General features: G+C 44.1%; 1 protein-coding gene across 4 annotated transcripts in view; it reads right to left on the bottom strand.

The window, feature by feature from the left end:
• Positions 1-1,507: 1,507 nt before the first annotated feature.
• The window catches only part of Mxd (MAX dimerization protein), a 306,376-nt gene continuing 295,631 nt past the window's right edge, over positions 1,508-12,252 (bottom strand). For all 4 annotated transcript variants that reach the window (XM_076319265.1, XM_076319268.1, XM_076319267.1 and 1 more), the window contains exons 7-8: positions 4,019-4,155; positions 1,508-1,644 (exon numbers count right to left, since the gene is read on the bottom strand). In XM_076319265.1, coding sequence (XP_076175380.1) covers positions 4,019-4,155 — 137 coding nt within the window. In that variant the 3' untranslated portion in view covers positions 1,508-1,644. The remainder of the gene's footprint in view (positions 1,645-4,018; positions 4,156-12,252) is intronic.

Below are 12,252 nucleotides of genomic sequence, written 5' to 3' on the forward strand. Positions count from 1 at the left end.
GCGTAAAAACGTGGGCGCTCTAAATTTGTCACCGCGCGCTACTATTCGCGCACGACGACGAATTGTGCATCTTTCTCTCTCTCTCTCTCTCTCTCTCTCTCTCTCTCTCTCTTTCTCTCTGTCATAGGATCGAATATTCCTCCGAGGATCGGAACGACGAACGTTCCCGAATTTTTTTTCTTTTGTTCTCAAGGGGGGCGACAAAGTCGACGTCGCATTAGCCCGCGACGCGTCGGCGTTTCAACGTAATAAACGAGACACGGTGGCTCTTGTAACCCGAAACGAAAAGAAAAAAAAAAACGAAACAATAAAAAGATCGCAAGAATATATGCCCGCTCCGCCGGACGAGCCCCCGGGGAAAAGAAAAAAAAAAAAAAAAAAAAGAAAAAAAAAGAAACGAGGCGGAGCGGGAACACACAGCGGCGGCGACAACAACAACGTTCTGCAAATCGAAAAAGTACGACAAAGAGTTTCTAGATCCTTTGGTCCGTTCGTTCGGGGTGCGCGCATCCCTTGAAACTCGTCACGGGGAAACGAGGCTTGCTTCTCGATCGAGCGGAGGAGATCGACGACGATGTGATCCGCGACCGGTGTACAAATCGTCGTTGAAGCTCTCGCGACGATTGCACGATCGAGATCGTCGGCGAAGCTGCTCCGAGAATCTCGTGTTCGATCGTTCGGAGAAAGGTTCGCGTGCCGTTTCCGATCGATCATCGTCGATCGAGATCGTCTCCCCGCGATCGTTTCCGGGGTGTCCCGGCCGAGAAAGAAACGCTTGGAATCCGCCCGATTCTTAATTCTACCGTTACCGATTTGTCTTATTTACTCGCTTACACCGTGCCCCAGGCTTCCAATAAATTTGGTCTCCCTTTAAAAATATGTACAATACTCGTCGGCACTCGACAATTTACACGCCGTATTCTCTCTCTCTCTCTCTCTCGCTCTCTCTTTCTCTCCCCTCTCTCTCTCTCTCTCTCTCTCTCTCTCTCTCTCTCTCTCTCTCTCTCTCTCTCGTCTCTCGCTCTCGACCGCTTCACACGCCCGCTCATTCGCGCTTCTTTCTCGACCTGACGATTTCCCGGGCTCTCGACGCGTTCTCTTCCGTTACGTCGCGAGGGTGGTTTCTTCTCTAACGTTTTCTTCCTCGTCGGCACTGCTCGGTTTCGTTAATTGCCGCAACGACATTGTTCTCACTCTCTCCCTTCTCCTCCTCCTCCTCCTCCTCGCTGTACGTTTCCGTTTCCCGTTTTCCCGGCGTCGTCGCGAGGTTGTTCGCAATTTTTCCCCCGTTCTCCGCGAGTAGACCACCCGCTCGCGAGATCTTTTGCGCGCTGGACACCGGCACTCGGTGCCTCCTCAAAATGTCCCACGAATTGGCGCGTCCCGCGGACAGACGGGGGATCCATCGTGCGCGCGAGCCGATGTTTCGCACGCCCCGATGAGTTTCTCCTTCTTTCGTACTTGTGTCGTTCTTCCACGTTCCCTCCCCCCCCCCTCCCCCTCCCGTTTCTTTCGCCGCAGCTCCACCCCGCACACCGGTACCATTCTTCTTCGTTTTCTGTTCCATCCGCTTCTTCGTCTTCTTTCGCGCCCTCAAGTGCTCTTCCTCCGCTTTCTTCCGCCGCCACCGCGCCATCTCTTTGTCTGTAAATAGCCCAGAGGTACGGACGTGAGAATTTATTTGTCGAGGATCTGTTGCTGTTTTATTCCCTTTGCCCGCGACCACCCATTCCTCGACAAGCCGCGAGGAAAGGGAACAGGGATTTACATTCGACGCGTTTTCGGTAAACCTGGTGTCTATAAATATCTGCCCTTTGGAGTAATTACCACGAAAATGTAAGCTTCGACATTTTTTTTTTTTTTTTTTTTGTTAGAAACCTGATTACGCGAGAAATATTACCGATGTACCGTAAAATAATTTGGTTCTCTTTTACGATTAACTATTGGGTTGATCGGAAAGTCATTTCGTTTTTTTTTCTTTTTTTTTTGGTGAAAATGAAACACGATTTTTTTAGAGTGTACAGACATTTTATTAAATTATATATTTTTCATTTTGGAAAACGAAATCACTTTCTTGAACAACCCGATACAACAGACGCGAGAGGAGTCTTCTGATAATTTCGATGTATCGAATAATACTGTCCGTGACAAGAAGGCAAACGAATGTTTACATTCTCAATCTAGTTTCTTTGCCATCCTTGGCTAATAGTGACAATGCGTGCGATGATAGGGGAATTGGTTGAATTGTAAACTAGAGTGGGAATGTAAACACTCGTTTGCCTTCTTGTCGTGGACGAACTCTTTTTTTGCTAAATTAGGAAGTTACCAGCCATTTAACTGTCGTTAAATCAATCATAAAATAATACAAGAACTTAAAGTGTATACATTTTTGTAAAGGTTCGAGGACCAGGTGTTAACAAGTCACTTTCCATCTATTTTTCATGATGTAATGTATACATGGATATATAGTATAATAAAAATTCTGCTGGGGTATTCAAATTATTTTCTACTTGAAATAAAAAATTAATCGTGTGTCTGCTTCGAAATTGGATCTTCCTTTCAAAATATAGAATCGTAAGAATGTGCATTTAATTAACTTTTGAATGCTGTTCTAGTTTGTTTTATTTACGTTTGGTGGAACGTATTACACAATAAATTCGTTAGTTAAACGATACTTGAAAATAATAGATGTTCGGTAATAGAAGTATGCCAATTATTAGATGTAATGGTATACGTCAATGATATGGTTCAAGTATATGAATAAATTTGCAAGCAATTTTTTCGGATTTTTGAATCATAATTTTTAGGTTCGGTGAACTCTATCTGGGAAACTTTATCGTCTACTGTGATGCACGTTTGAATTAATGTTTATGTTTGAATTTGATGCTTGCATCGTTTGTATTTATACCTTGTATCTGTCGAGTAATCGGTATTATATTTTACTTAAATCACGTGCTGCTAGAAAGTTTTACATCGACTGGTGTACAGAATGAAAAATGCTTCGCTAATTGAAGAAAGTGAACTAAATACAGTAATTTGTACGAACACGCAGCAATTCTGAAAACACGGAAGACACACCGCCGAGGCGTTTCACTTCGCGGCTATTACTCAAACATTTGAAACTCGCAACGAAAATTTAAAAATAGTACACAGAACATGTGCATTTATAAGGCCCCCACTATACACGTTTGCAAAATGGCTCCTATTCAGAAGGTGCCGTTAAAGATGCTCTTTCAACTCGAGCTTTTAACGCTATTAAATTTAGAACGTGACTTTAATACATCGCCCGGTGTAAAGAAAAAAGAAACGTTTTGGCGACCGGCGCCATTGTTAGAGTCTCATTCAGAATGTAATTGGTGCTAAAAATACCGGTTGAAAGGGCGCCCTCGAGTTCTCGACGATGTATTCTGAATACAGGCCAATACCTTCAAGAAACGTGCAACCCGCAATTTTTAGCAAATGTGGTCCGCCTACAAGAAATGGCGAGCCATCAAACGGGACGTGGGATTGTGTCGTCGAAAATGTTACGCATTTAGGTGTGAAATACCGGGAAGCAATTTCAAACGCAGACAAAAGATTAAAAGTGTTCGTTAGCTTCGTATCTTTTGTGTTTTTCGTTCCCTTTCATGGGATTCCGCAGGATTCTTTAATTAAAATTTTACCTTTTGTTCTTTAATTGTATTTTACGTATCCCCGCACACGAATGCGCGAACCTTGAAAATAAGGCCGTGAAATTATTAAAAAATTAGGCCGAGAATCGTTGTCGAGGCTTTCACCGGGTAAATATAAACATTGGTTTACCGTTATTCGAGGTATTAATAGATTTGAAAAAAAAAAAGAAAAGGAAAAGAAAAAAGAAACACGTGTATAACCGTTTCTGATAAGATGCGAGTGTAGAAAGCGTTAACGATTCGCTACCTGAAGTGAACGAAAAATAAAATGGTCGCGCGTGGTTCGACTGGAATGGAAAGCAAAAGAAATGAAAGTTGGATCTTGTTTGCGATGCATAACCGCTTACCTAAAGATTGTCCATCATTTCAGAAAGGCTCAGCCTGGAGGTGGACATTGCGACGCCACTATCGCTGCTGCTCTGCACGCTGCTGTGATCATCGGTGTCCGACTGGTTGCTCGTATAACCGATCACGTCTACCTCATCTGTAACCAAAAATAGGTAACGTTTGTTAATTTTTTAATTTTACGTTACAAGACACTCAATACTTCGCGCAAAATATTAAAAACGAATTTCCAAGAGTAATCGGTGTTTAATAAAATTGTAAAAATACAATATCGTATCGTGGAATCTAGAGAGAAATAGGTTCAGTGTATTTACACGTAAAATATTAAAACGGATTTCCAAGAATAATCGATGTTTAATAAAATTGTAAAAATACAATTTCGTATCGTGGAATCTAGAGAGAAATAGGTTCGGTGTATTTACACGTAAAATATTAAAAATGGATTTCCAAGAATAATCAATGTTTAATAAAATTGTAAAAATACAATTTCGTATTGTGGAATCTAAAGAGAAATAGGTTAAGTATATTCAATGCAAGTTCGACTATAATATTCAGTAGATTTACCCGTCTTTAGAGTATATTTAATTTTTAATGTTTCATTTATATTTGCTTTCGTAATGCTTTATATTTAATATTTGAATTTTCATAACTGAATTTTTCATTTCAATTTTTCGCTCCACGTTCTCTTTACTGTGTAAAAAAATCAGGGCATGCGACGAATAAAACGTAAAGTATACCGGGTAAATTACACAATACGTCGACTTTTCTCGTTTTCATTATTAGTATTTTTCCCTATTGACGATTTTATGTTTCAGAAGGTCTTCCAAGGTGGTAACGTTAGATACTTTACACTCGTTCGTTTTTGTACATTTCGAGAACATCGTCACTGTATTTGCGCACAACTTTGTGATCTCGGATCTAGCCTCGAAAGATGTACAGTTTTCAATTTCGACGTTGAATCTCTCGTATTTTCGCGATCAAGTGTTCGCCTTTTCGCGAACGCGATCAACGAAAATAAAATTTCCCCCTCGAAATACGCACCGGACGTATTTCACGTGGTAACACGACGAAACGCGAAGCGGTGTCGACGAAATGATAAATAATCGGGCGGCGTACAATATGATCAAATAATTCGCGTCATACGGTAATACTGTCCGGGGGCTTTTTCGTTAGATAATTTAAAAAACGCAGGTGCGCGGGATGCACGTAGTAAATTGTAGACGCGATCGGACAGCTGCGGCTCGTAAATATAAGCGGGGTAACAATCCCCGGATTCGAAAACGTTCGCGAACTCCGTACGAATCGATAACGCCCGCGTAGGCGCCTTTCAAACTGGTACACGTGTGCTGTAGGCAGGTTTTCCTGCGCCGTGTCGCGTGTCCAATAATCCCGTTCAAAATGCCAGCCAATTTTCGTATTTCACCATTTCGCGAAAACGCGCTTTCTCGCGCGCGAACGCCCGCCCTGGAGCGTTTCCTATTCGTTGATTCTGTAATCTTCGCTCGAAAATGTGTCTCCTCCCCCCACCCAACCCCCCACCCCGTTACTGCCATCTCCCGCCCACAACCGATACAATTGTCGAAAAATACGACGCTCGTTCGATAATTTTCTTCGGTTTCGAGGGAAACGTTCGGTTCGTTGCACTGGACACACTTAGCGCGGGAGTTTAATTAAACTGACACGGGAACACGAGAATCCACAGTTTGGAACGTGTACAGCTTGCTTCCGCGTGACGATGGCGGAAAGTTTTCAATGGGCAACGAACACGTTCCTTGCCGTAGGAATACTCTAAACTTGGATGGCAGTTTCAGAGTACTTCGGGACACTGACGATACTTGGAACCGGGGGGAAAAGAATTTTCGACTTTCCGATCGGTTTTTCGAGAAGTGTCTTCGCTTCCACAACTCCCAGGTTTGAATTCATCGGTACGAGTTTGTCTAATAAGTTCGGGGAAATTTGAAAGCTGTGCCGGATGAAAGAAATATTATCGTTCAGCGTGTCTTTGTTGAAGAGTGATCAATGAATTGGGGAGGTTCTCCCAATAAAAATTGGTACAAATAAAACTATGTTTGCACTGTTCTTTGTTCGTTTTTGAAAAAATTTCAATTACGTCAAATTGAATCTTATCTGAATGAGATTCCATTTAGGCTCATTTTCACCGGGAGAATATCGCTATTTCGTGAGTACGATACTCGAGAAGATTCAACGACAAATATTGGGTTGTTCGGAAAGTCATTTCGTTTTTTTTTTTTTTTTTTTTTGGTGAAAATGAAACACGATTTTTTTTAGAGTGTATAAACATTTTATTAAATTATATATTCTCCATTTTGGTAAACGAAATGACTTTCCGAATACAACCCGATACAATAATTTTAATTTTCATTGATGGATGACGTGTCGCTTGAAAGCGGGGCGTAACGCGTACAGCATACAAATAACTGTGAAATGTTTGAATACTAAATCGTTCGAAAAGTTTAGACCTAGGCGACCTAATTCTGCCTGGTGTGCTTCAAGAAAAAGTGATAGAACCAAGATTAAAGAAAACTTTTCATCCGGCGTCTACTGAACAGAAAAATCATTGCTTCGGGGATGCATCCGATTCTGTCTGGGAAGAACCTGTGCAACGTCGTCTCCTTGACCTGTGGCAACCTTCTTCTGTCATTTTCAAGAAAAAAAGAAAAAAAAAAACGTCACGCGTCCAGGAGTTTTATGAATCGTGAGTCGCTTTGACACGGAAAGCGTCAGTGTCTCGTTAAACTAGTTTCGTGTCGATCGGGCGACCTTTAACCTTTCGTGTCGAATATCACCGCCGGCCTGAGGCGTATATATCAAATTGTTTGCTGTTCTTGAATTCTAGGGTGCGGTGTGCAGCCGGCAGAGTTTCTTTTTTTTTATCGCGCGTGCTCTTTCCCGGGGCACCCTCTTGGCACACACGAAAATCGTCTCCGGGGATATTGAGGATCGGTGCAACAGAGAGAATATCAGCCCTTCGACGACACTGCAGTAAACCATCGTCGACCTTCTCGCGGAAAATACAGGGTATTCTTTTCGTAGAAGTACGTACAGTTCATAACCTCCACGAATACATGTAGAACTAGCTTTCAGTAATTGATAATGAAGTTGAAGTAAGTAGTCGCTGGTTGTACGCAATTGAATCAGATGGCTGCAAATGATTGAAAAATCGTGTAGAGTTTACACACTGTATATATACAAGGCTGTGCGAGTCATGTATCTAAGTATACAATATATACGATAAGTAGTCGTTCGAGACCGTATATGTACGATTTCGCGATAAGTAGTAATTCGAGACCGCATATTCACGATTTCGCGATAAGTGGTCATTTGAGACCGTATATATACGATTTCGCGACAAGTGGTCATTCGAGACCGTCTATATACGATTTCGCGACAAGTGGTCATTCGAGACCGTAGAATGATAAGTAGTAATTTGGGACCGCATATTCACGATTTCGCGAGAAGTGGTCATTTGAGACCGTATGTATACGATTTCGTGATAAGTAGTCATTCGAAACCGTAGATATACGATTTCGCGACAAGTGGTCATTCGAGACCGTAGATATGCGTTTTCGCGATAAGTGGTCATTCGAGACCGTCTATATACGAATTTGCGATAAGTGGTAATTCGAGACCGTATATATACGATTTCGGAATAAGTAGTCCTTCGAGGTTGTATATATACGAGTGGCTGCTTCTCGCGTCGTGTATACACGGCGTTCGCAGCCGAAAGGTTGAATATGATGCATTAATAGAAACAGTGAACCTATGCGCGAGAAACACAAAGTCCAAGGCAAAGTCGTTGAGCGGAAAAGGCGGGACTCGGTAATCGCGCCCACGGTGGTTCTCGATCACCGACACGGGCACGAAAATAGTCGATATTGAACTTGGCGATTAGTGTCACGATGAAAACAGTCCTTAAGGTGGTCTGCGTCACCACGTTGAACACCGTCGAGCCGCTCGGCGTCCGTAAAATATAACCCAACGTCGACATCCACGCCTAGCCCTCCGCGCGCACACGAACGCGGAAAGAGAGCGGAAGAGGAAATGGTGGGTGGGCGGGTGGGCGAGGAAAGGGTAGGTAGAGTACACTCATACCGAACCGAAGAAAAAGACGACGAGGGGACGGGGGGCTGAGGGTGAAGGGGGGCGTGCCGTGTAAATGTACCAGAAACAGCGAGGGAAAACGACGAGGTAGAACGGGGAACTAAAAGGGAGGGAAATCTAAAGAGCGAGATGGTGAAAAATTAAAAGAGAAGAACGCGCGACGGCACAAGCAGGGCGAACGGGACGACGAAATGTAAAAATTAGAGAAGAGGTATCGAACAACAGCGCGGCCAGAAAGAGAAATGAACTGTGCGAGTGCCGTGCCAACGACAACAGAATGCGATAGGACGGAACGGAAAAAGGGCTCGCGGAGAAAGAAGAGACGCAGAGAAACACAAGGGGTAGGAAACAGCTGTGGGAGAAGAGAGAGAAGAGGACCGGGAGAAAAAAAAAACGTTCACAGTGGCTGCGCCTATGCACGACCTCGCGCACGTATAGTTGGTAAATATAGTGAGGCAACGGAGGCACACCCGGGAGGTTTGTTAAGCGATATCCTTGCCGAGTACGGAGCCACCAAATGTGTTTTTCCCACTGAAAAGTTGTCTCTCGGTTTTAAGGAAAACGTTCCGGTGGATGTCGAACGATATCTCTTTCGTTTTTAAAGAAATGGAGAACCTTTTCAAAAAATGGAACTATAATACATACTTCGTACCCAATTGTACGTTAAGTTCACCGATACGAGAAAAATTACGGTAATTTCTGTCAGGTTAAGTTCTACGCCTGTGACAACTTGACAGGGACGTAGATGCAATGTGATGGCGGTTATCTGCCGATTTATTCACCTTTCTCTACATTCTGAGCAGGATGCAATCGGTTTTAGAAAGTGGTGGGGATAGTTTCACGATACCCTATCGGAATACTGTATTTCTAGAAAACGGGTAGGTCTACGGTGTAATGTCGATAACAACAACAACAAATTGGTTTGTTCGAATCGATATAACATCCAGTAGTCTAACAATGTCCTAGCTCTTCAAAGTTCTAGCGACTAACAAGGATTGATTCTGGTTCGTCCTTGAATTGTGTACACCCCGCATTCAAGGGCACTATCATCTTTGCTTCCTACAGTGTTTATGACCTCTCACCAAATACACAAGGTGATGGCGGTTATCTATCTGCCGATTTATTCACCTTTCTCTACATTCTGAACAGAATGCAATCGATTTTAGAAAGTGGTGGGGATAGTTTCACGATACCCTATCGGAATACTGTATTTCTAGAAAACGGGTAGGTCCACGGTGTAATGTCGATAACAACAACAACAAATTCGTTTGTTCGAATCGGTATAACATCCTGTAGTCTAACAATGTCCTAGCTCTTCAAAGTTCTAGCGACTAACAAGGATTGATTCTGGTTCGTCCTTGAATTGTGTACACCCCGCATTCAAGGGCACTATCATCTTTGCTTCCTACAGTGTTTATAACTTCACACCAAATACACGACCCCTGTTGTCCTAGCAGGGCACGTATAAATTATCGGAAAGATTTTATCACCGTGCAGGCGTCACGACTGCGAACGAAATAAGAGTATATTTCGTTGGCTGTTTCGTCTCCTTAGCGTAACATATAGCCGTGAGCACAGTGCGCGCTACCAATAAGAAGTGTTTCACCCGACGAAACAAGGATGCTCTGTCTCCTCTTCATACGCGTGGAAAGAGCCTGCATCTAACCTCTTCGCACCATTACGTCCCGTGGGAGCGACACTCCCGCGACACGCGAACCACCACCAATCATATTTCGTACAGCCGTAGTTTGTCAGTTCCCTGACAGCAACGGGAAAATTTATCCCCGCCGTAAGATATATGTGGCTAACACGAGTTCACGACACGACCACTTGAGTTCGCGCATACTTAGTTGGACGACTAGTGGGGTCTGGGAATCCCTCTAGGTGGAATTGTAACGAACTTAAGTTCCCTAGGACCACTAAGAGGTCATAGATCTCTAATTGGACCTCTAACATACCCAGAAATCCTAGCAGGACCGCTACGATATCATAGATTAGATCCCCACTGCGATCCCCCGAGTGCTCTGTTGAATCATTAGTGGATCTAGGTTCGCCAGTTGCATTTCTAAGGAATCGTCTTTAGTTGGGTCCATTGTGTGGTTCTGATCCTCAGACGGTGACTATGTACTCTGGTTTGCAGCACCGGAGGGTCACGAACATTTGAAATCTGTGCGCCAGCTTTGATTCGACGTATGATTAGATTAGCAATAGAACGTTCGAGTAACGACGGTAGATGTCAGTTTAAATTTGTATTTATTTCCGATAAAATGATTTTGGTACGAAAGGGTGACATTGAAACGTGGACTTATCGGACACCCGATATCCACGTTCAATTAATTCTATTTGTACTCTCGTTTCACGGACGAGAGGAATGGCTTTGTAACACAGACGCGATTCATTATACATCGGATTTTGTCGTTCGCACGACTCTGCACGCAGCGCGGAGCTACGATTTTTAAAGCCACGTTCCTACTTATAAATTGCTGATTTACACGACCGCGATAATACCATTACGGTTGCGGCTTTTCTCGGTGTGCATCAACGACGGTGCTTTTTGCCAGCGGTGGCTGCAATTCACAACTCGGTAAAAGGCATTTTACTCGAGGAGCTAAGGTCGGCTTCTCCGCCGCGACGTTACGCGTTTACTTCCACCTTAAACGATACGTTCGAAGCATAAAAAACGTTTCCAGAGGTGAATGTAAACGAATTAAAGAGTATCGCCGACGTTGGCCAAGAACGATGAATAACGCGAAACGAACAGGAATATTTTCTATTTAAGAAGCACTGGAGGGGAACGGTGGAAAAGTGTTGGGAAAATGAAATAAAATTGTATACGGTTACCTACGTAAACGCAAAAACTCTTGAATCGAAAAGTCACTTTGTTCAATACGATCTCAACGCTGTTAGACATGTTTCTGTTCGTCAAAAGTTAATCGAGTGAATCACTAACCCACGAGCCTCACATTGCACGCGCTCAATGATCAAACCGAACCTTTAAAGCGATCCCGCACGCGTATCGATTGTCGATCGTTAATGCAAACTGAACATTTTTATATATTTCATTGTATCTCTACGAAAGTATCATCAATGGATTGGCGAGTTTCTCCCGATGAAAATGAGTCCAAACACAACTTAATTCGGCACATTTTTAATCACAATATTACCCGCAACGCTTTAAAACAATTCAATAACGTAAAGTTGAAAATGGTCCGAGCAGGGTCGTGTTTGGGCTCATTCTCGCGGTGAAAATCTCACCGAGCCACGGACAGTAACGAAACTATGACGAATACCGTACGAAAAATTCCACGTCCACTGTACGGTTCTAATCGACCGGATCTAACGGCCCTACCGATCTAATCCTGCTCGCCGTACATCAAGACAAAGCGACGTGGTCCAAGATTACAGAAAACTTTCTATCACGTTGAACACCGGGCCTGTAAACGGCACCGCCAAACGAGCGAACGTAGATGGTAACCGCATTAACATACCGGGCGATAACAACGCCGGGGAAAAAATACCGCGCCATTAGACGAAATCGATTCTTCGAGGTTGTCCCATCTATCACTGAAAGCGGGACGCTTTATCCCCGAGACCGAGGTTAAAAGCGCGGTTCGTTTATCACGCGGCCGCGCAGCAAGAGATCGAGTCCGGTCGCGTCTCGCTAGAGAACGGCCGTTCCTGCCGCAAGGCGGATCCCGGTGCGGAGGGTCATTGACGTCCGTTAAAGAAGAAAAATGTTTTCGTATTGCGCGGACGCTCGGCATTGACATAACGGTTGTTTGCCTTCGGAAGGCGTGTATCGCGACGACGACGCCTCGGCGGCTTGCAAAAGCGGTGATGAGCGCGCGGGCGCACACCTGTGCGCTCGCTCATTCGCTCGCTCGCTCGCGCGCCGCTTGAAAATATTTTTAACGAACCGCGTCGGGATTATTTTCGGTCGCTGACACACTTTGCTCGCTCGGGAAAGAGACGGCGGCCGATAAAGGGGCGGTGGAGAGGGACAGAGGAAGGACGGAGGGGGGAGGCGCGGTGCGGGAAAGACGCGGAGAGGAAATCAAAGGGAGAGGAGAGAAGAGCCAAAGCACTCTCGCTTTTTCCCATTACCTCTCCCCCC

The sequence above is a fragment of the Ptiloglossa arizonensis genome, chromosome 8 (assembly GCF_051014685.1).
Source record: "Ptiloglossa arizonensis isolate GNS036 chromosome 8, iyPtiAriz1_principal, whole genome shotgun sequence".
In the NCBI taxonomy this organism is placed as follows: Eukaryota; Metazoa; Arthropoda; class Insecta; order Hymenoptera; family Colletidae; genus Ptiloglossa; species Ptiloglossa arizonensis.